Source organism: Oryzias melastigma, linkage group LG8 (assembly GCF_002922805.2).
Source record: "Oryzias melastigma strain HK-1 linkage group LG8, ASM292280v2, whole genome shotgun sequence".
Classification (NCBI taxonomy): Eukaryota; Metazoa; Chordata; class Actinopteri; order Beloniformes; family Adrianichthyidae; genus Oryzias; species Oryzias melastigma.
In genome coordinates, this window is record NC_050519.1 from 14,780,285 (window position 1) to 14,803,918 (window position 23,634).

Below are 23,634 nucleotides of genomic sequence, written 5' to 3' on the forward strand. Positions count from 1 at the left end.
GAGGTTACTCTTTTACATGTTAGATTTGTTATAAAAGACAAATACAAGTTTATATATCATTCATAATTACGTTGACATATATATGGGCATCATCTGTGTCTAATAAAACCACATTATCTGCTCTAACATTGAGATGCAAATAAAAACAAATGGAAGAAAAATCTTTTGTTTAATTCATCTGTACACGTTACAAGTTTCAGAACATCATGTGAAGTTGTCATTCTAGTTTGTAATATTAATATGGAAAGTTACATTCAAAAGTACAAGCAGGTTATTAGTAAAGATTGCTTATAGTTGACCAAATTCAAAGAATTATATTTGATAAAATACTGAGTCTATTGTTAATATGTTAGTTGCAAAGATGAGAAATAACAGCAAAGTATTATTCTGAGTTTGTCATATTTACACCAAAATGTCATTCCTTGTATCAACATCTGCATCTCACGTCGCTGCTCCCCGTCTACGCTTGCTGCTCTGAAGCTTTGCGTATGTTCTGAGGAAAGACGGGGTTTGATTAGGCTTAAAAGAACAAAATCATGACGATGTTTGTTTTACAAAAGCTTAAAATGAATTACAGAGGTTATTAAATTTGAAAATTCTGAAGCCTCCTTGTGAGCAGGAGAAGGAAACAAAATAATGGCAGGCATGATAGCATCTGGGGATTTTTTTCTCTTTTGGTTTCCTTTTCGTTTAATGGCTATTTTTTCACTTTTTTTCCTGTTTATTTTGCTATAAATTCATACTAAGCTTTAATCCAGCAGTCCAAATGTCTATTTTTCAATAGTTTCTGAACATGTTTGATTCCACAGATCAGATAATTCTTTTCCACTGTTTGTGTTCAATGTGGGTCACCAGCACAGTGATCATACTGTATGATGTAAGTCTGCACATAAGTCAAGGCTAAGCAAACAGAGAAGCCTGAGGGAACAAACATACAGGAAAAGGTTCAGAACATCAGTGGACAAACCTCGAGAAGGGCCTTCTCTATCAAAATATTGCTGTAAACGCCGGATCCTTCTTCTGGTAACACTGTGCAGAGCTCCCCCTCAGTTAGGGAGAACAGCTGAGCTGCGTTCAAAATTCCCAAGCTGTCAACCGTTCTAATAAAAGAAGAAAAAAGAAGAATAGATTTGTACAAATTATCCTAACATTCACTGTTTGCTCTGAATGATCTCTAGAAAAGTTAGACTTACTCCTGGCTGAAGCCCTTTGCCGTGAGCCAGGCCTTCACCTCAGTCTTTGGTGAGTGATAGTTCAGCTGAGGAGACGGAGTGGACAGAACCTCTGACTCATCAATAGAGCTTCTCTTCTCAGCCAACTTCTTCAGAAGTTCATCATTCATTATCAAGACTGTGTGAACAGCAGAAAAAAGGCGTTTGCATATATATGTGGACGCAACATCATCTACATCTATTGTTGAATATTGTTACCTCGTCCACCTTCCTCTCCCGGTGCAGCTACAGGAGGCATTAGAATCATCTGACCTTGACCTGTTACGTTAGAAGTTGTAGGACTGCTGCTGCCTGGGTTTGCTTGACTTTGAGAGAAGGTCCTGGTCTGAAGAGTAAAAGCTATTTTTAATACAATGAAATAAAAACAAATGAAAAGTTTTAAATGAATGAAACAAGAGTGTAGTTGTACTTTGGGGTTCTCTATGAAGTTCTGATCAGGTGCAGGTTCCAGAATGTTGTAGGGAACAAATCCTATCTGATCAAAGCGATTCTGACACTTCCACCAGCGCTTTGTTGAATTAATTACCTAAAGAAAAGTAACTTGGATCAGTTAGTTCTTCATTTTCAGCATAGTTAGTTAGTAACAATAACTTCAGCTGGATGTTTTACCGTCAGTATTTCTCCTTGTAGTACGGAGAGTTCACTGCTGTTTCTGGCCACAAAGTCGTAACTGCAGCGGTAATATTTTGTGCCCTCAGGTGCCAGTCCATTTCCATCTCTAAATGTAAACATGCACAAAAAAACCACATGTGGGTTAGTTCAAATAAGTACATGTAACATTTAATTAATAAGAGATGATTTGATGAATATTAGAGGAGATGAATTATACTTTTGGGAGAATTTTGATGTACTTTAAACCTTGTGCTGTGTTGTGATGTGGTTCAAAAGTTCAAATCATGTCCGCCATATTTTTGAAATCGTTGTGCGATGTTTTTACTCTCCTCACACTTTCTGAAATGACCTTGTTTACGTTTGGCACACTTCTATATTCCTAAACCATAGCGTCAAAAAGACCCAGATTTATGAAAACCACAGAGAAGCAAAAATGTTTCCACTAGGTTGGTTGTTGCAACTTCTACTGGGGAATCTACGACTTTATTTACTGGAGGAATCAGAAGTTCTACGGCTTATCAAGAAGTATGTTTTTGGCTTTGCGGGACATCCTGAAAGCTATTTATACAATGTAGCAGTGGATGTAGTTTATTGTTCGCAGATACATTTAATAAAGATTTTGTTTATAAAGCTGTGTTACTTTAAAAAAAAGCTCAAAGCTTACATGCATCTGGATTTTCCACAAACTTTTAATCTAGCGTACAGTAACTTGACTGGCCAGGAGTCTGCTGAAGAAAAGGAAGGAGTCTTGTGCTATCTATGTGTTTTTAAGGGACAGTATAACAGTAATGTAGTGAGTATTTACTCTCACAGTTTTAGGAGTGTTAGCTAAAGAGCCACAACAATCAAAATGGTGTTTTTGGTGACTTTAACATGTTCTCGTGATATTTCTCTGACAATGGAGGATATATGTTCAGAGACTTAAACTTAAAACATCATTTCTGAGTATTTCTTTATTCAAATTGTTGTGAATCAGGAGCAGACGGAAAAAAAAAATTGTAGAACTTATTTGTGTGCCCCCTTGCACACTTCAATGTAAGCTAGTGGTAGGGTATGTAATTGGAGAGCTCAGTGGCCTTCTGGTATAGTGTCTGTCCTGAGACTGGAAGGTCGTGAGTTCAAATCCAGGCCGAGTCATTCATACCAAAGACTCTAAAAATGGGACCTGGTGTTACCCTGCTTGACACTCAGCATTAAGGGCTTGAATTTAGTGGTTAAATCAGCATATGGTTCCTGAGTGCAGTGTGTCTGCAGCTCACCGCTCCCCCAGGGGATGGTTAAAATCCAGAGAACAAATTTTTTACACCTACGTGCGTGATGAACTACTGCTGCTCTGCAGAAATTATCTCCTGGAAGATGATACATGTTTTTTGATTTTGGCTAAATACGGCACAGTAATAATCAAGACACCACTGGGAAAATTAACTTTACAATGACACTATGAAGCTAATTTTTAGGCAAAAACTTGTAAAGCAACATTATCCTGTTTTCTGTCAATGGAAATAAACCTCCACCATCATCAGACTTACACTTTATCAGTGCCTCCCCTGTGGTTTTCTGCGTTAGCTTTCTGTAGACTTTGTCTCTGCTCACGTTCCATAGCAGCTTCATGTTTGAACTGCAGCTGGATGGGATCTTCTAATAGCTGACCATGGGAGTCACATTTCGGAGGCAGCCACCCATCCAAAAAGACTGGTACATATGTGGAAGCACTCGGGTCCGAACTGAGAAACGGGGAACCAGATCATTGTTATAACACTGCAACAACTTAAGTCAAAGAAGAGGTGGACAGACACACAGACCAGGGGGAAGTCCAGTTGGTTCCTAAAGAAGTCCACAACTCTTTGCTTTCTCCAGTCAGATTGTTTTGGAGCATTGCAACAGCGCCTTTGGTCATGCCTGGACTGGCCACGGACTCAGCCAATGCTGTCCCTCCAGTCGTGTTCACAATCTTAAAAACAAAACAAAACAGGATTTTGTTTAAAGACTAAGAGGAAATAAACAAACACCACTAAATACATAAAAGAGATCTCACCAATTTAAGAGGCAAAAATATGTGGTGCAGCAGCTCTGAAGCTGGCGGTTGAGCGATGGAGGCTTGGAGGCGGTGCTAAAATAGAGCAAATTTAAATGTAGTCATTTCTTGATCGTTGCTTTCAAACTTTTGTTACTAATGTCTATTTTAACTTACAAGAAGACATAGGGAGTATTTGATTTTCTGAAAAATTGAGATGAATTCTTCCTCTGTTGGGGGGCAGGCTTTCATTGTCAAAAAATCACCTGCAGACATAGAACAATGGCAAGTACTGTACATTGATACACGTATTTACTGTGGATGTAGTTCAGATTTAGAGCATTAAATACTTTTTACAGCCTTTTGTTACACTTCAGCAAAATTCTTGAACCAAATTCAGAACATTAGTTTTCAGTGAACATTTTCTATTCTTTTTATTTACAAATCCTAAAATAAAGCTATACTTGGGCTTTTGCTATGTATTTATTTTTTTGGAAGAGGGTCCTATCGGATTTAAAAATATGCTGTTTTCGACAATCCCTTGACATAATTCCAATAAACTTTAGCAAACTGTAACTTAAAAAAGTATATATATAGTGTATATACATATGTATAAGTAAATATCTGGTGTGACTGAACCGAGACAGAAGTAAGAAGTGCAAATCCCATCTGATGCATAATTTAAAAAAAACAAGGAAACATGATAACACAAATTAGCTGAATATTAAGTGGAGTAAGACTAAAGCAATAAGTCAAATGGGTTGCACTGTCTGCAGAATTCTCAAAGAAATATTTCAAGTTTCTCTTCCTTCTTGTACAACAGTGTGCCAAAAATCAGCCTTTTGTCTGTGCATTCTCATATTCTCCAAAAATTACATACATGATGTGAATTTAAGTCAAAAGTCTAGATTTTTTTTTTTTAATTATTATTTGTCTTCTCAGTCTTCCTGACCGCTTCAGTGATAACTCCAGTGATGGAAAATCAATTCTCACTGTCTTTGCTCCCCTTCTTGGTGCTCCGGGATTTCTTCTTTGCCCTTTGGTTGAGTATACTCTGGGCCTCAGCTGCTTGCTGCAAACGAGCCATGAACTTCTCCACATCTTCAAAGCAGTGATTTAGGATCTCCTGGAGGATGGTTTGCACACAACAAATAACACAACTCATCTAATTTAGCGGAAACCTTAAAAAAAAAAAAAACTAGATTTCCACCCACCACTTCTCTCTCTGCGTTCACGTGAGTTGTGTCATCTGACTCCCTGTTTAGGCCATTCTCTGCCCAGATGAAGAAAAACTCCAGTTCAGCACATTTGAGGAGTGACAGAACATCTCTGCGTGACACACATACCTCGCCCAGCCTCAGAATGAATACCCAATCCATCCACAGGCTGTTCTTTGGGAGTAACTCGAACGCCTGAATGCTTCCGGGGTACTACCTGGGGGGGCTTTGTTGACATCTACCAGTCAAGGAAAGCAAGCAGTGCAGAGTCAGTGCATCCCGGTATTGGTTTTTAGAAAGTATAGGAACTCGACTCGAAGTTTAACCTGCCTTCTTTCCAAACGTTTGATGTTTTAATGACCTCGTTTGACAAGATGAAGCTTTCGGCTGACATTTCAAGAATGCAAGCGTCAGCACCCATGAATCATTTCATTTTCAAATTCATAGAACTACCCACCCCCCCTGTTGCAGTGTTTGATGACTGAGACCAGTCAGATCAGGGCAAACGGTGGTTGTATTTACAACAACTTTGAGTTGTTCTCAAACCGTCACAGCAAAAGCTTCCTAACACTCATGAGAAATTAACTAGTTAGCAACAAATTTAAAACATGGTGCTAACCAGCTAATTTCATAACACTGATAAGAAATTAGCTAGTTAGCACCGGGTTTAAAATCGACCTATCTTTTAATTTGTAATATCATGAATCAACATTTTTTACTGATTAATTAAAAAAATCTCCTTTTATTAGGTACTAAGCAAATATATACATTGCAAGTGAAATAAAAAAGTTAAATTTTAGCTTGCTAACAATATACTTTACTTTTATGCTCATTTAGTTCATTTTAGTCTTTTGCAAAACAATAAAGTGTATTTTTAGTCTCTTTAAAAATCTAGTAAGAGTGGAAAACATTTACGCTAATACCGCATATTTTTATGTAAAAGGATGAATCGGTGCTTCAAAGAAGTTCCTGCTACAGACAGCTGTCTGTCACCTGACAGGAGTAACTTTGAATCTGCCATTCAGACCCCCTCCTGCCCATTTCTCGCACACGCACACCAAAATGTAGACATATCACTGTACCTTCTGTTGTGGTTCGGGTTTCAAATCCAAGACACAGTCACTGAGATGGACAAGTGCCTGAATGGTTCTACACTAAGCTTTGCTGTTTACAAGAAGACTTCCTATCTGGCTGAGAAAATGTCAGAACGAGAAAAACAAGTTTAGCTTTGTTTCTGCCCTTAATCTCTGCTGCTTCCACTCTCATCCAAACACATACTCACACCCACACAAACACACACATACGCACTGAGACACACACTCCCTCATTCTTTCTGTTTCATTGTTTCTTCTTGCTCATGACAGGCGTTTCTACGAACGGTGCCATGTGAACCAATGTGATCTGCTACAAGCGTCATTCCACAAGTGCCACTAATGTCTGCCTTTACAAGTCAAGAAACTTCAAGTTGAACCTAAAACCATAAAAAAATATACCAAGATCAATATTAAAAGTATTCTATAGTAATGGTTATATATATATTTTTTTATCTTTCAGGAATTTTTATGCTTCCTCACAATGTTTTGGCAAACACTGGCACATATTAAAAATTACTAAAAAAAATTTTAAGTAAAACATAAACTTTAACAAAAGCTGTTTTAGAATTTTCTAAATCACATTCCCTGACGAAGCGAAACCAGGAACATATTTGAGTGGTGAATCATTTTATCACCTGTAAAAGGAATCTTTCAGATTGAAGCTAGGAATTTGTTTCTGGGAGTAAACTGGAATCTCAGTGGGATTTTTTAGTACTAAAACTTCTTGACATGTTGATGGCAAAACAAATAAAACTGTCAAATTGTCATCTTCACCATTGAAATTTTAATCCTGTTTCTCCTTCCTCAGGAGCAAACAAGCGCTCACCTGGTTCCTCCTGTGGATATTACCTTTAGTGTGTCAGCATCAGCGACAAGCCGCTAGACGACTCCCGTTGGCTGTGTAGGTCCGTCGCATGGGAAAACAGGGTTCGTTTCCCATGGGTCGCAATGGGCTAAATACAGTGTGGATCCTTGAGCAAGACCCTTCATACTGCTGCCTCTATAGCCAAAGGGGGTCCGGTTCTGGGTCTCCCTGTGCTGGTCCCCAGCCTGGATAAAATATAAGGTTATGTCAGCAAAGGCATCCGGCGTAAAACTCTGCCAAACCAAAACGTGTAAATGACTGTGGCGACCCCTAAAGGGATATGGGGAGAGGTGAACAACATGACTCGGCATCAGCACCAATTTAATAGTTTTCTACTTGCTCCAACCTGTGCCTAAGTTCAACTCAAGTCCTCATTTCTAACCAAGCTTCTGACCTGGACCACACTTTATAGGAGATTCACCAATTTCTAACAGCATGCCATTGAAAGCTACAATCAGGTCACCACCAACCCTTTATTGACTGTACTAAACAATCGTCTGATGGCCTGCCAAGCCACACGGACCTATTCTTGAACCATTTCCACTTTTCTCTTTTATACAGACCTGTACTTCAAAAACTCAAGGCTGATGTTTTGTCTAGACAGCTGAGGTGCAGAAGCAGCACAGTTGACATCTGATCAAAAGATTTGGGTTCAGTTCCTGCCTTGTCTACCTTTATATTAAAGGGTCCTTGGGCAAGACATTGAATCCCACATTGCTCCTGGTGGTTATAGGTTGGTGCCTGAGGCAGCAGAGCTGCCATCAATGTGTGAACATATGTGAATGGGAGTGTGACTGTAAAGCTCTTTGAGCTTTCAAGAAAGGTTAAAAAGGACTATACAAGTAAACACTATTAAGACAAGACTTAAGTAATTTTTGTAACCAAGAACCAGACTTTATTTTGTCTGTTAGCTCAGCTAACTGTCGCCTTGGTGAAAACAGTCTCATCAGTCACATGGTTCCTCCTTAATCACCATTAGGTCTATTGTTTTGGTCCTCCACACCTCAGGTCCCAAATTATTACCAGCTCTCACGCCTCTCGTTTGTATTGTCATCCAGAACAAAAGGCTATTCTTGAAGAAGGTTCTGATGGATCACAGGTGAATGACTACAAGGACTATGATGCAGGTTTTTCATGGTGTAATAGTGACCAAACAGACCAGTACCCTGCTGGATTACAGCATCCCCTACCAGTTCCTAAAAGATCACCATCCCATAATAATCTGAACTTTATCACAGCTCTTCCATTGTCCAATAGATATTCCAGCATCATGGATTGCTTTTACAGCATGTTGTTGTCATTCACCTTCCGGCATATCCCATCAGGGGTTGCCACAGCAAGTCAGCTTTTACTGGTTTGCACGTATGATTTGGCAGAGAGTGGCCCTTTAATGCGATAAAAAAGAGTTGCCCTTCCTGAAACAACCCTTTATTTTATCTGGGATCTGGGCTGGCACAGGGAGACCTTTTAGACTCAGGCCCCTTTGTGGCTACAAAGTTAGGCAATAGCGTAAAGGGTCTTGCCTTAAGACCCACACTGGATTAGGCTTGGTACATCCCTGGCAGCAGTCCTACAACCATCCAACTCTCCAACAAAGTGTGTGCTTTATTCCTCAACCAAAGTATCCTGCTCACAGAAACATAGCTGAGAATCTTTTACTTCACATTTCTGACTAAATGGATTTTCCAGATACACCATGAGGAATTTTGCTCCCCAAATTCACTACAAAGTTTTGTATGGAGTCTTCTCCTCATCTGTTGTGGATTTCAGTCAGTTTATATTCAGGGTTTCACTCCCAGACCAACCAACCATTAAAGACCTTTAAAGTTAAGGTCAGTCTGAGCATTTGTGTTCCAGGACTTCTCCCCCTTGATTCTGAGACATTGTTTAGGCTCTCTTCATTCAATGGGCAGTATGGGTTTATCCCTTTGGTCTTCCCTTTGCAGTGGGATCTAGTCTCCATTATTGTGTCTATATGAGGAATGGATCCAAAGTGGATAACCAGACCTTCTGACCCACTCCTCACACATAGGAAATATGATTCCAGGACTCAAAACTCTTCTGTGACTTTAACAGACTGAAGAAGGCACGCTAAATCTGTCAACGGGACGCTTGGGTCACTGGTATGGGCTATGTTTGAATTCGCTCCCTACTTCCTAACTACTAAAAAAAAACCCATAAAGAACCATAACGATTTTTAAATCAATTCAGGCATCATGCTCACTACTTTTTTTTTTTCATGAGAAATATGGCATTACAGATTCCCTGAAGTAAAAACCAAATAAATATAGACATTTTACAAATACTATTTGTGTATCCACTGTGCTCTGAAGATGACAACTCAGATGGTTTAAGGTAGTAATGAAATAAAAGAAAATGTTTCACATGAAAAATTGTTCAAACGCAATGCATTGTGGTTTATATTCGCCAATAATGACCATCAATGTTCGCTTGTTTTTGTGGAACCAGTGTCCTATAAAGACTTTTGGGAAATTTTAGGGCACTTCATTTTGAAATTGTAGATTACAAAAGCCATACAACATAGTGAGCACACTGTATATTGCTATAGGAAATGAGTAGTGAAGAAATTATGAAGTGGATTGAAACTGGATTCAGTTGTCTGTTTCCTGTTTCTAAGGTTATCATTTCTGATGCTGTTCTGCTCTGTCTGCCCAGTCCTTTTTGTGCACGCCCCACTTCCCATGTGTCGGGGATTAAGCCTGTCCTGTCCGAAGATGGTGCCTTCTAACTTTGCCTACCTGGTTCATCAACAGTGGTCCTACCTATAGTTAGTTTTCTTCTTTGGTCCAGCTGGCAGGGTTGCAGTTTCACACCAGGATCAGCAAATCTCCTTAAACTCTCCCAAACAGCTTTTTTCTCTGGATCTTGCTGCTTTCTCTCTCTGCCGCCATCTTCAGGAGAGATGAGGAATATGATGTAAACTCCACTCTCTTGCCTCTGCTGAAATAAACTATGTATTAATCAGTGTACTTTTATTTTAAAGTTACTCTACTGTTGTTGTTAGTCTACTAATATCCAGTCCAGATATTGTATCCATATTCATCAGACAAAAACTGATTATTCGGCTTCAGCTCATCTACACTACAGTGAGTCTGACTCTTCTTGTGTAGATGAGTGGTGACATCAGCTGGACATTGTCATGTCATGCAGCTGCAGCAGAGACTTGACAATTGCCAGAAGACTCAGCACAGTATCTCCATTTGGCAACAGAACAGGTTTTATTGGATTGTATTGCTTTATCTTACTGATAAGAAGGAATGAAAACAAATTCCAATAAAAAATAAAGCTTTGGCTGTTTAGTAAACCATTTAGTAATGCTCTGTACAGTATTATGGGCTTTTTTTTTATTTGCACATATCAGTTTGTACATGATGACATGTTTTGTATTAGATTTTGTAAAATTTCTGGGGTGGTGACTGCTCTAATGTCATGTTCACGTGGACAGGGACAATAAAGACATTTATCTATGTTTGTAGTTCCAAGTTAAACTGCTTAAGGATGATGCTTTCCTGTGCAGTTCCATTTGATTCTTGATCTTGAGAAATTCATTTTCTTTGTTATCCAATTTGATTTCTGAAATTCTCAAACTTTTTGTGCTCAGTTGAATACAAGTAAATCAATCTGGATCTGGATGACGTGGAGCTTAACTGGTGGTTTTTTTTTAATTTGTTTTGGACCAGCTTCTGTTTCTCATCTGATAAACCAATTAGAATCAGACCCTGCATTTGCTGCACGGTTCAAACACTGATCCACACAGGGGGCACTCAGTTGTCACTTGAGAGTGCAAAATGGAGAAATTTGCATCACTTTGTGTCTGTCCCATCGGAGAGACACTGATTTCACCTGAACTTACTGAAAATATACATTTCTTTTCTTATGTCATGTCCAGATCTCCATTGAAAGTTGCTCTTGATTGATTTTTTTCTTAAATCATATTTAAAAATGGGCAGCAAAAATTAAAAAAGTTGCTAAATCTGTCCACTAGGGGGAGGTGAACTTTCTTTATTTTTTATTGGCACGTGCTAGTTTAGAGTTAAGGTCCCCTATTAACAGATTTTATCAGTGCACTTGCATATGACGTGCAACCAGTTGTTTACACACATACAAACAATAAAAAATAAAAAAAGGTCATTTCTCATAGATAAGTTTTAATACTTTAATCTTGTCACTCAGGTTTTTTTTTTTTTTTTTGTTTTGTTGACTTTTCTTCTACTTTTCTCCAAAAAAAGTATTTTTACTTAATTTTTTAAGTGTCTGCAGCAGAAGCGTGTGTTGACATACAGCACAGCAGTGTTTTCTTGTGTTATTCAGCCCCCCTCCGCTTTTGGAAAGGGCAGCTCAGCCCCCTCCGTCTCCCCATTGGCTCAGCTGTTAAAGCTCTCCTGCGTTTCTTCTCCCCGACTTCAGCTCCTGAAACGTGGCCTTCACTTGTTGAAAGTGGACGGTGGGAACCTCGTGGTCTGAAGTCGTTGACATCTCGATCCCGCTTGGAGTTTTGAGGAGAAGGGCTGCAGTTTTAATAAGGAAACCGAGCCCAGCCAGCAGGACGACTGGAAACCCAACTCTCATCAGCGTGGTACGTTCACAACACACTGCTGTTGGCGTTGCACAACACTATCCCACCGATTTTCTTCTTAAAATTGATTATAAAGTTAGTTTTTTTGCTCATCTGAAGTTTTCTGCAGGAAGTTTTAGTTGTTTTCAAAACTAAAGGCTGCTTTGTTCTAAACAGGAAGCCTTCTGTTATGGTATAATGGAACAGAGCAGCAAAAATATACATTTCCCGTAGAGGAACAGAAATGATCCTTAGATGTAGAATATTTGATGTGTTGCGGTTTGCCTCCAGCTGCAGGAGGCTCTAATGAAGCTGTGAGAACTTGTTCATGGTTGGCAGCTGTGTTATGCAATGCTAAAAGCTGCAAGAAAATTGCCCAAAAAGTAACTTTAATGTAAAGATACTTAAGCAGAAGTAAACAAGAAGAGTAAACGTAAAGAATAAGGCAAAAACAAAAAAATATAAATGTGGAAATGTGATTTTTTTTAAAAACAAATATTAAAAAAAAGTTTACTAAAAAGCTAGCAGTTGTACAGTACTTTACAGGTACCTTCATTAATGTTAATGCAGTTTTAATAAACAACATTTTCTACCATTTTTGGTCAAAACAGTTACCAATTTGAACTTTTATTTTTCTTTTATTTAAGATATAACATGATGTCTCTTTGCTGTAGAGCTATGGATGTTTTTATGGACTACAAACAGCAATTTCTTTGTCTGTTTTGGAGTTTTTATGTTATCGTTGCAGGCGTACTGATGTGTCGAGGTTTGCAGAAATCTATAGATTGGCAAATGCTTTAACAGAAAAAAAGAAGAAATGATCTTTTAATTCAAATACTGATTCAATTATGATTTTTTAGGCATTTTTTTTAATGTCCGTTTATCTTTTTCATGACTCTGTTAAGACTTAAACAGAAAAATCGTATAATGCTCAATGTTCCTTAAATAAAATCAAAATATGAAGAATTGTCTTTTCAATATGCAGCAGCAAAAACTAGAATCACTTTCAAAAAATACTAAAACTAACCACCTTTTATACCAATCTCAGCTTTTAAAAACATTTTAATTAATATTCTGACTTAATCCTGCTCATAAAAATCCATCTATATATATTTTCCAGAACTATGTTTGATGGAACAGTTTTCTAGATGTAAATTGTTGTACGTATGTGCAGATGTGCTTTTGTTTCTCCACTTCCCAGATCAGTATTCTAAATATGAACATGTTATTAATAGCTTACATGGCTACATAAAGGTTAAAAAATGTTTTCTACTAAAAAAAGTAATTATCATAAGTGAAACTGTCCTTTATATATTATGATACGACCACTCAGAGAAGAGGTGACATTAGAGAAGCTGATGTCTTTTTGAATCTTCAAAAGCTAAATGGAGGGGAAAACCATATTTCAAATTAAAGTTTTTAAAAATATTCAACAATTTGGTGGAGAAAATATTAAATAAATATGCGAAATAGAATAACGTTATTAAATATTTGAAATATGACAAAAATACATTTTTTTTCCTCTAAAAAACACAAGGATTAGTTCTCCTGTTTAAAACTGAGTTTCAAAATAAATTTCAATCACAACATTAGTAATCTATTAAAAATGCTATAATAATCTTTTGGCTCCTCACTTACTTTTCACAAATTATCAAAAAAATATGTTTCCAATATATTTATGTTTTTACTTTTTTATTGCAAAAGCTGTTAAGCTATTCTGAAGAAATTTTTTCTATGTATTTTACTGAAAATGTAAAAACAAAAAAGCATCTTTCCTCTGGAGGAGATTGCTTCTGGATGCCATGGAATTTATGCCCATATAGTGCTGCTTCTGTTATTTTTCTTTATTATTATTATTTATTTTTATTTTTTTGCAGAGTTGCTTAAAGGTGATTTCTATCTGTTTGAAAAATTGCATTCACTTGCTTTTATTCCATCTACTGATCAATCAATAAATCAAACTTTCTTTATAAAAAGTACTTCTCATACCTTGCAAAACCCAAAGCGCATTAAATAAAAATAAAACACACAATAAAAATTCAACCCACAATTCACCCTCCACTCCTTTAACAGATACAATCCATAACCCCACACACTTTGAATACTTATTTGCTGGCAAATTGGATTAGAAAACCTGATTATAATCCTCTGATTTGCCTTAAATGTTCCTTAAACTTTATAGAAATAGACAGTGCAGAGAATGTTTGGGTGGAAAAATAGCTTTTTTTAGGTATAATGCCGCCATGTAAAATAAAAAAAAGGCTTTCACTATTGCAAACTGGAGCGCACACTTCAGTCTAAAATGTAACCACATAATGTATACATATATATGGAAGGAGTAAAAAAAAATACACTTAAGTTGTTTGCAGTTGAGGGAAATTTATACTAAGTATAATTGCATGAATGCTGTATATTTTCATGTGGGAGTCAGGGAGACATCAGGGATCAGTACCGAGAAATTTATAAACACCCTTTCAGAGGAACTCTCCGGTCATGAGCTCCAGTCTAACAACGTTATTTACAATAATCTGTTTTTGACAGAACAACAACTGCATCGATGGAGAAGGTTGTGTCTCAGTGTCAGTGATGCAACAAACCTCCCGAATGCAGAGCTGATGTTTTCCAGCTACATCCCTGACGTGACCCTTGACCGAAAAAAGGGAAACTTTTGTGTTTTCTGGAGAATATGTGTGCAGAAAAAGATAGATTTTAATTCTGTTGCAGCAGACGTTAAAAATGCCGTCCAAGCCTTCTAGGAAAAGTTTGCTCTCTCTTTAGGACGTGTGCACGCCGGTTCATGTATCATAACAACATTTCTCAGGTTGATTTGGTTCCTGATAGATGAATAAATTGACACAATGTTGTGGCTGAAGCCTCCTCAAAGTCACACTTTTTCTTTTTAAATCAAATAAAACCACGAGTTTCATAAATCCAATTTTCTCCTGTTTATCACCAGCTGGAGCCTCCACGAGGCCTACACATGCCCCTCAGCACCACCCACACTCTCAGCCAATGTAAACCCAACACCCCCCAGCCGAGCGTCCCTCCTAGTCCCCCTCTGCGCTCACTTCTCCGCCCCTCTACTTGAGTATGCATGTTTTTGTGGCAGCCTCACACTCCTCCGCTTGTGTGTCTTTATTTCTGTAGGCACCTGCCCTATTGGGCCATGTGTCTTACTTTTTTCTAGGTCATACACCTCTAGTAATTTTCCATTCTCCCCCTCTGATACCAACAAGGACATGTTCAAATAGGCCTCCTGGGTTATGTCATGGAGCCAGCTGGGCTCGAGTTAAGCCGCACTGGATCGGGCCCAGTCCTCTGAGCGACAGTGGTCCGGAATGAAGAGTGGACGCATGAGAGTTTCTCCTGAAGCCCAGGACATCACTGTGCTGCTCATGGGAGTCCACACAAGAAAAAAGTGCAAAAACGTTCACAATTTTTCGTACGTTCTTAGTTTAATCTATGATGCCAACGTTGCTGCCCTTTGACATTTTGTCACCTTGGCTCATCCAAAAGCTATAAACGTTTGCTCCTCCTCCAGATTGTAGATTCGTATCCTCCAATAAATCTTGGGCTACTGCAGAATCATGTTAAAGTCCCACTTTGACCCTCCTTTGATCAATTGTAAAAATGTTCTCAGTGGTCTTTTAATTATGATTTTGCTATTTTTAGTCAAAATTAAAAAAATCTGAGTCATATTCCTGGACATCTTTTCTGTAGAACGGCAGGAGTTTATTAGAAATCAGCCTAATTAGCCTGTGTAACACCACCCCCTCTTCCCCTCCCACTCTTGAGAGCCTTCTGTGAGAAGGAGGAACCTCTCTCAGACTCATCTTTCCAGGTGGTCTTGGTTTGTTTCCAATCGGTTGACTCTAATATTCCTCGGTGTGAATACGATTAGGTCCGAGAGCGAGAATTAACTGAACCAAAACGGCCTCCGTACCGGGTAATTAGCTGACATATGAGGAGCAGCGTTGCAACAGCAGCTCATTGAAATGTGGTCAAATGACTGCAGGCTCATTAAAACAACTTGATACACATTGCTTCTCACACTGTTTTCATCAGTAATAAACGCTTATTAACTCGTAGCTGTAGCGTCCTCAGTAACCGCCTTACAGAACGCCTCCGCCGTACCACAGAAGCAGTAAAAAGTGTTGAACCTGGCATTATACAGATGTTCAGAATTGATCAGCGAAATAAAAATATGTGAACAATCTTGGCAAATCCACACCCGTAACTGCTGGCCAATAAGTGAAGAGATCTTTAGTCACGTGGTTTTAAAGCTTTGGTCTGAAACATAAATCTCTGGTAGACCCTAGTCTGAATCCAGACCAAACCTGAGGTTCAGGACTCAATCTAGAACAAATAAATGGACACGGACCAGAACAAAGGATTTTACCAGTCTGAATTCACCCTTGTTAAACTGTTTTTTTTTTTGGTACTATACTTCGAAATGGAATTTTGAGCTTAATTTTATTTGTATATGTTCTCCTTCGTCAGAAAAATGACACAAGAACATGTTAAAAACACCCAAAACATCATTTTAATACGCATGGGTCTTTAGGTTCAGTAGCTGGTGATTACTTGAAGCAGTTTTTTATGTCAACAATTCCTCAGTAGTATTTTCCGTTTTTTCCAATATTAGTAACCAGAGGAAGTTCTTTGAAGCAGCAGAACATGAATCAGTTTCTTAGATCAGAAAGTTTTGCCCTTTTTATCCTATAAGGCAACACCCGTGTACAAGAACTGCTTGATTTTGGACTCAACGGTTCGTGGGACAAAACCACCTCCACATGTTTCAAATGTTCATGTACAAATGTCAGTGTGTCATTGATGTATGGCTGGATGACAGTTCAGAAGTCCAGAAATCCTGAAGGAACCAGTTTAGTGAGATCAATCGTTGCAGACATTAGTGCACTGATGTTAATGCTACTGGCTGGCAGAGCTTTCACACTCCTGCAGCTTTGGAACCACACAGGTTTGTTGCACCTTTTTTTTTGCACTAGAGAAATTTCAGCAATTGAAGTAATCCTCTGTTAATGAAATTTTAAGAAAAGAAAGTATGCAACATTATTTTTGAATTTTGCATATAAACCTGAGTATATTCAAGTTGGCCATAAATAAAAGCTTTACTATAGTTCACTATAGTACAGTATAGAGCTAAAGCTTATTCATATTTTTCATTTGAGGCCAATTTCAATATGAGGTTTAAAAAACACATTTTTTGAATCTATAATTTTGAAATTCAATAAAAAATGGAAAAAAATAATGAAAAAAAATGCTAGTTATTTAATCTGTTTTTTTTTGCTTTTTAAAATCAACCACAAAAAATATAAAAAGGTCTGATTGGAAAAGTACTACAGTAGTTCTGGCTTGTTTCAGCTGGAGTTATGTAATCTCTTTGGGGTCCAGATGACTCCAACCACATATTGATATGTGATTCCTTCCATGACAAAGGTGGTAAGGATTTTATGTCTGTCATGTACATTAGTGAAACTCAAAAATCAAAGATAAAAAAAAGTTCAGCGCACTGTCTTGGGGGGTCCAGATGACCCCACTCTTAATGTAAACAAACTAAGAAGAGCGGAAGGGTTACCAAATGCAATGAGTCATTTGTCAAACGTCTGACAACCTGTACTGTAGCTAAAGTGGCATGTCATGTGAACGCACATGTAACTGTTTCAGAATAACTCGTTAGAACGAATCAGAAAATTCCAGTTAAGTCACAAAAGTCATCATTGGAGTTAAACTCCAATCAGCATGGAGGAACTGTGATTATACATGTCTGTCGGTGGAATTACTTACACTGGAATTCAGCAAAGAAAACTCCTTTGTTTTCCAAATATAGTTGGAGATTGGACTCTGGAGCAGGAGAAAGAAGGTCAGATAGTCTGATGAGTCCAGATTGATCCTGTTCCAGAGTGATGGGTGCATCAGGACAAGAAGAGCAGCAGATAAACTGATGTCCTGCGGTGGTAGCATTATGGTGAGGGGCTGAGTCAAGAAAAAAAAATTCCCTAAAAAGGGAAAAAATTGTAGCAACATATTTACTAATTTGTACACCAAAAACACAAATTTAGTGCATTTTTAGTTGAGTTTTACTTATTTTTTAATATACAAAGATGCGTAATATGATGTAATGATTAAGTAGATGCTGAAACAGTTATAACATTCAAACTGGGACAAAGGTTTTTTGGATGTGCAACAAACTTGTATGTTTTGTGCAGATACCAGGCAACTTTGTCTAAAAATAGGGCTTCCCTAAAATTTGGCCAGGAAAACTGTAATCCTGGCACACGTCCCACACAAGTCAAATATGCACAGCCCTTTTCTGATTGTGGACTTCAATCCAGCTGCAGCAGCCGTCATTAATGTTTTTAAATAATTTCCTATTTACTCAATTGAGGAGGGAGGAACTTTTATTCGCAGGAAAATACTATTCTAAATGTGTTTTTTAATTATTGTTGTAAGGATTTTATTGTGCAGAGACAAGATATCAAAACTTTTAGTAAAAACGTTTTAGCTCTGCATTTAATTTTTTTATGTTAGGTTAATTTTTTTTTATTTAATATTATTTTGTCTACAAAAACATAATTTTTGATTAACTATTTGTCCATATTTATCAACAGGAAAGATAATAAAAAAATAAAAAGTGAGGAAAAATGACAAAAAATATTTTATCAACATGTTAGTAATTTTTTAGAGGTTTATCATTTTTTTCTCTTTTTTGCATATTTGTGGTAATTTTTTTGACTTGGTTTGATTCTTGAAAAATGTATGTTATCTTTTTAAGTACGCTGTGCTCATTCACTGTTTGATAGTAAACACAGGACATCTGTTTTGCTTTTGATAAGATGGAAAAGACGGCTTTGGACTGCAGTGAGGCGTGGCCCAGAGGAGCTCCGTCTGAAGCCCAGCTCACGGCCGCCACGGGTTCTAATGGAGCCGAGGACAGCGCCGCCGATCGTCCCGCGTGGGACTCCAAGATTCAGTACGTGCTGGCGCAGGTGGGCTTCAGCGTGGGCTTAGGGAACGTGTGGAGGTTTCCTTACCTTTGCCACCAAAATGGAGGCGGTAAGTCACCAAAAAGATTATTTTCAGCCAAAAAAATCAATAAATATTTAAATCCATTGAGAATAATTATAGTAGATTTTTATTTTTTATCATTTTTTAGCTCCATTAACATAAATCAAGATGAGAACATTAGAGTGGCTTTTGGAAAATCGTGTTGATTTTCCCTTGCAGGGGCCTTCATGCTGCTGTATATTTTTCTTTTACTGATTGTGGGAGTTCCCTTGTTCTTTATGGAGCTGGCCGCCGGCCAGAGTATTCGGCAGGGGAGCATCGGTGTGTGGAAACACATCTCCCCGAAACTGGAGGGGATTGGCTACTCCAGCTGTGTGGTGAGAGTTTCCAGTTTATGCATTTCTTTTCCTTTTTTTTTTTTTTACCTATTTGACATGATTTATTAGTCTGAGCTGGTAAGGAAAAATGTAGAAAACTTCTAACAGAAAATCAGCTAATTTAAAAGGATTATTGTTGTTCAAGGAAAGGACTCTGTCCAAAAAGCTATAGCTTGTACTTTTTTTAGAGTGAAAACTGAAATACATATATGACTTCATGTCACGCTGTAACTTAAGAGGCGCGGTGCTGATTTTTTTTTTTTTTTTCACTTTGTTACATAACAGCTTTCTCTGCATAACAGACAGTTTCAAAGCGTTCTGCAAAATGTTTATCAAAAATCAATTTTAACCCTTCCTTTCTATGATTTTCTTTCTGATAAGTCATCATGTCCACTTTTTACCTCTTTACGCAGAACTTTATTTGGTACTTTAACGCCAAAATATTTTCTATTTGCTCCTTCCTTCTTCTCCAGGTTTGCTTCTATGTAGCTCTGTACTACAATGTCATCATAGCATGGAGCCTCTTCTACTTGGGCAATTCTTTCCAGTATCCACTCCCTTGGCACCATTGTCCAACAGATATAACCATCAATGATACAGGTACTTGCAGGACAACAAACACTAAAGCAAAACAGGATGCTGCACTTATGCCAAACTGATTCCTATAGTGCTTTGTGTCTTCCTTTAACAGTCAAGGAATGTTCTATCAGCTCACCGACGTCATATTTCTGGTTTCGAAAAGCTCTCAACATCACAAACTCCATCGAGGAGTCGGGAGAGTTTAACTCCATCATGACGGGCTGTTTGCTGGCCGCGTGGGCGATCGTCTCGCTGGCTATGATCAAGGGCATCAAGTCCTCTGCTAGGGTAAGAAAACAGCCACCAAAGTTAAGCTTGAATACAACTTTGCTGAAAAGAAAAATAAAAAGTAAGAGAAAATAAAGAGGGTTTGCAACCTGAGGGTCACATGTAGATATTTTTACCCCTCTGGTTAAAGAAACATAAAAAGGCTTTAATTTTCAAAGCTAATTGTAATATTAAAAGTGAAAAAGTAGAGTAAATTAACTTAACTCATTCACAAACAGTTGAAGGACAACATGTATCACAAGCTGAATTACAACATTTTGACAGACTTCGGTGCACCGTGTACCACAGAAAATCAATTGGAGGTCAGTAAGCACAACTGGAATTAAGAATTATTTATATTTTGTATCAAATTCTAAGATGTTAAGTGGACCTTATGGTTAAAAAAATACAGTGGAAGTCACTTAATTGACTCTGATGTAATTTAGTTTGTTGAATTTGTACATTTGTGGCTGAGATGCACCATATACTGTGTTTTTCTTATTTATTTTGTAAGTGCTGACATCACGCTACATTTGCTGCAACAACATGATCCTATGTGGCTCATGATGTCTTTTATTTTGAAAAGAAGTCATGTCAACCTCTGTCAAAAGTTATGAACTTTTTTATATTTTGAAAAATATATATTTTCTCTTCATATTTATGTTATTTGAATCCCCAAAAAACAAATTTAATTTGTTTTTATCATAATAGTAACATTACATAAATCCAAATCAGTCATATTTTTCTAAAGGTTGAAGTGATCAATGAGAAATTGAAAGCTATTGAAGTGTTGAAGGTTGCAGACCCCTAGACTAGACTCACCCAACAGCTTTTTCTTTGAACAAGAACTGCAAACAAACATGCTCACACCTATAGCACCCCCTGTTGTCAGTCACTTTTCATTATTCCTCCAGTCAAACAAGCCACTGTATCAAATAAATCATTTTTGGACTGTTTTTCTTTGTTTTATTTCATTTTTAATCTTTTTTTCTGCTTTAAACACAAATAAAATAGTCTCAAAACCCAGTAGGCCACAAAAATGTATACTTGTTTTTGTTTGTGTGCAATTAGAGTTTTGTAAAAATGACAAAATCATCTAATTTTTCCTATTTTTTGGCATTTTCTAATTTTTTTTCTTTCTTTCAGGTGATGTATTTCTCCTCTGTATTTCCGTATGTGGTGCTGTTTATTTTCCTCATCAGAGGGTTGTTACTGGATGGTGCCATGGATGGAATCACCTACATGTTTTATCCTAGAGTAAGCAGCGCAAATTTGATACTGTAATTTAAATATTTTAATCTCACCTGTAATTTTTAATTTCGAGTCATGGTGAAAGAAGAAAGCAATAAAGTGGCATTACTATTGTTGTCTTTTTAGTTGGAGATCTGGGGTAACGTGCAGGTGTGGCGGCAGGCTGCCACGCAGGTGTTTTTTGCGCTGGGTCTGGGCTACGGCTCCGTTATTGCTTATTCCTCCTACAATCCAGTCCAAAACAACTGCCACAGGGACGCACTAATGGTCTCCTGCATCAACTTCATGACATCCGTGCTGGCCTCACTGGTGGTTTTTGTTGTGTTGGGTTTCAGAGCCAAAACCATCGCTCTGGGCTGCGTTTCTAAGTATGTCAGTGTCTTTTTTTTTGCAGCAGTTTTATTTTATGCAGATGTTTCATGTGCGACATAGAGGAAGCTGTGTGTTTAGCATTTTTTTTTTGTTGGGACATTTTTTCAGAAATATTGGTTTGTTGAACCTGAAGGCGGCAAATGAATCCCATCAACCCTGGTGGCCTCATTTCAACATGACTGACCCGAGCTCGGTGTCCATACCCGAGTACAGGGAGTGGTACAGCCAGTACAGCTCCTCTGTGGGGCTGAATATCACCGACTGCAATCTGGAGGACGAGATGAACAAGGTATCTTTGACATGTCAAGAACATGTTATAACATGAGTTTAAGGAAGGTGAAAATTCCCTCCAGAGTTCTGATCTAGACTTAAGAAACCTGAAACCGACAGGTAATAAAAGAGAACATATAGAGGAATAACCAGAAAGACTTGGAAGCAAACTGAAAATGTAATTATTTTACTTTTATCATATCTTCAATAATTGACAGAAGTTTAACTGAAAGTTCAGAAAGTTCTTATGCAATGCAGGAGACTGCTGGGGTCTTTCTTAAAACACTGCAGGAATCTCATTGACACTGTAAAATAATATCAACCAAAGAGATTAAAACATATGCAGGAGACGCATATAAGTCAGCATAATGTGATATTGTAAAGAGAAAAGACACTAAAACAACAAATTGGAGATCTACAAAAAATAATGTTTATTTTTTGCAGATTTTTTCAGTGCAGCTTTGCATGTTTTTTTTCCTAGCACACTGTGTTCTGTATCCTGGTTGGCTGACAGCCAACATATATATATATATATATATATGTACGTACAGTGTTCCCCCTTATTTGTGGGGGTTAGGGATCAGAGGCATCCACGTATATGGGGAACCCCCCAACCTTGTGGCCAAAGGATGTCTGTTACCGGTCGATACACATCCAAGCCACTTCTGATTATGCTTTGTAAAACACTTATTAAATAGAATTTTTAAGATTAAAAAAAAAAATACTGTACAGCAGCTGCAGCGACAGCATACTTTTTGACACTGATGGGGAGTGTCACTCTGTCCCATAAAATCAGGAGCATGCGCTTCCTCCTTCAACTAATAAATACCTGCAGCGGAGGATAATAATCCTCTGCAATTATTTTCATCGGCATTCTTTTTTACCCTTTCCAAGTCAGCAGATGACATTTCTCCAGCATGCAGTGGTATGGAGGAGAAGCTCTACCACCCCTCCGCGCTCCGGAGGGGGCTCCGCTGTGCGGAGATACACCTCAGCAGCGGAGCACCTCCTTCAAATGGAAATTTTTTTAATATAAGCGTTTTGAGTTGTCTATATACACACACTGTATGTATATATATATATATATATATATATATATATATATATATATATATATACAGTGTATGCATATATCTATTTATATATATACAGTATCTACATATATTTTTTCTTTTTTTTCTCGAAACTCTCAAAGTTCAAAAGTTTGTTGAAAAAAAGCATAGCATTGCTGAATGAAAACAAAGATCAAAGTCTTATGTGGATATATATATATATATAGATAGATAGATACTTTATTAATCCTCACGGAAATTATGTCGTTGTCCTTGCTCCATACATCTCACCACACAGTTAAATTAAAAACAAAACCCATAATGGAATAAAATAGATAGAAATCAATAAAACAGTTAAAATGTAACTTTAAAAGTATATATATGCCAACGAACCTTTGATTTCTGTGAAAAAAATGTACATCCTTTTAACATCTATAATCGTACTTGGCAATTTTTACCTTTTGGGTTATTTTTAGAATCTAATTCCAGCGACAAACAAGGGAGCGCTGTACATATAAAAACGTTCTGTTCCATGTCTTACTGTCTCCTGAGCCATTGTCTCGCTCTCTGTGCAGGGCGTCGAAGGGACCGGCTTGGCCTTCATTGCTTTCACCGAGGTGATGGCCCTTTTCCCTGGAAGCCCCTTCTGGTCCTCCCTGTTCTTCCTGATGCTGCTCAACCTGGGCCTCAGCACCATGTTTGGGACCATGCAGGGAATCCTGACACCTCTCATGGACAACTTTAACTTTCTGGGGCGCCACCGTACTTTACTTACAGGTACAGCACAGTACATGTTTAAAACACAAAAGCCTCATCTGTTGAGTCTGCTC

General features: G+C 37.8%; 2 protein-coding genes across 2 annotated transcripts in view; one reads left to right on the plus strand and one right to left on the minus strand.

The window, feature by feature from the left end:
* Positions 1-150: 150 nt before the first annotated feature.
* Positions 151-6,674, minus strand: eps8l1a (eps8 like 1a). The gene is made up of 14 exons (XM_024271341.2): positions 6,158-6,674; positions 5,205-5,313; positions 5,073-5,131; positions 4,852-4,984; positions 4,036-4,124; positions 3,880-3,954; positions 3,647-3,795; positions 3,374-3,568; positions 1,842-1,950; positions 1,642-1,758; positions 1,431-1,557; positions 1,194-1,350; positions 968-1,100; positions 151-493 (listed from the first exon to the last, which is right to left on the minus strand). Exons 2-14 carry the CDS (start codon positions 5,311-5,313, stop codon positions 461-463), a joined length of 1,485 nt encoding a protein of 494 aa, XP_024127109.1. The 5' UTR covers positions 6,158-6,674; the 3' UTR covers positions 151-460.
* Positions 6,675-11,304: 4,630 nt separating this feature from the next.
* The window catches only part of slc6a16a (solute carrier family 6 member 16a), a 14,799-nt gene continuing 2,469 nt past the window's right edge, over positions 11,305-23,634 (plus strand). The window contains exons 1-9 of the mRNA XM_024271339.2: positions 11,305-11,631; positions 18,465-18,684; positions 18,856-19,013; positions 19,487-19,613; positions 19,705-19,880; positions 21,006-21,116; positions 21,237-21,478; positions 21,591-21,771; positions 23,380-23,581. Of these exons, the coding sequence (XP_024127107.1) occupies positions 18,465-18,684; positions 18,856-19,013; positions 19,487-19,613; positions 19,705-19,880; positions 21,006-21,116; positions 21,237-21,478; positions 21,591-21,771; positions 23,380-23,581 (1,417 nt within the window). The 5' untranslated portion in view covers positions 11,305-11,631. The remainder of the gene's footprint in view (positions 11,632-18,464; positions 18,685-18,855; positions 19,014-19,486; positions 19,614-19,704; positions 19,881-21,005; positions 21,117-21,236; positions 21,479-21,590; positions 21,772-23,379; positions 23,582-23,634) is intronic.

What these genes read in the sequence shown, in the direction of transcription:
- eps8l1a (XM_024271341.2), bottom strand. Translation starts at nt 5,313, where the DNA reads ATGTCAACAAAGCCCCCCCAGGTAGTACCCCGGAAGCATTCAGGCGTT. An exon ending in TACAAGGAGAAATACTGACG is followed by an intron (nt 1,759 to 1,841) that starts GTAAAACATCCA and finishes ACTTTTCTTTAG; the next exon opens with GTAATTAATTCAACAAAGCG. An exon ending in GCAAAGGGCTTCAGCCAGGA is followed by an intron (nt 1,101 to 1,193) that starts GTAAGTCTAACT and finishes TTCTTTTATTAG; the next exon opens with AACGGTTGACAGCTTGGGAA.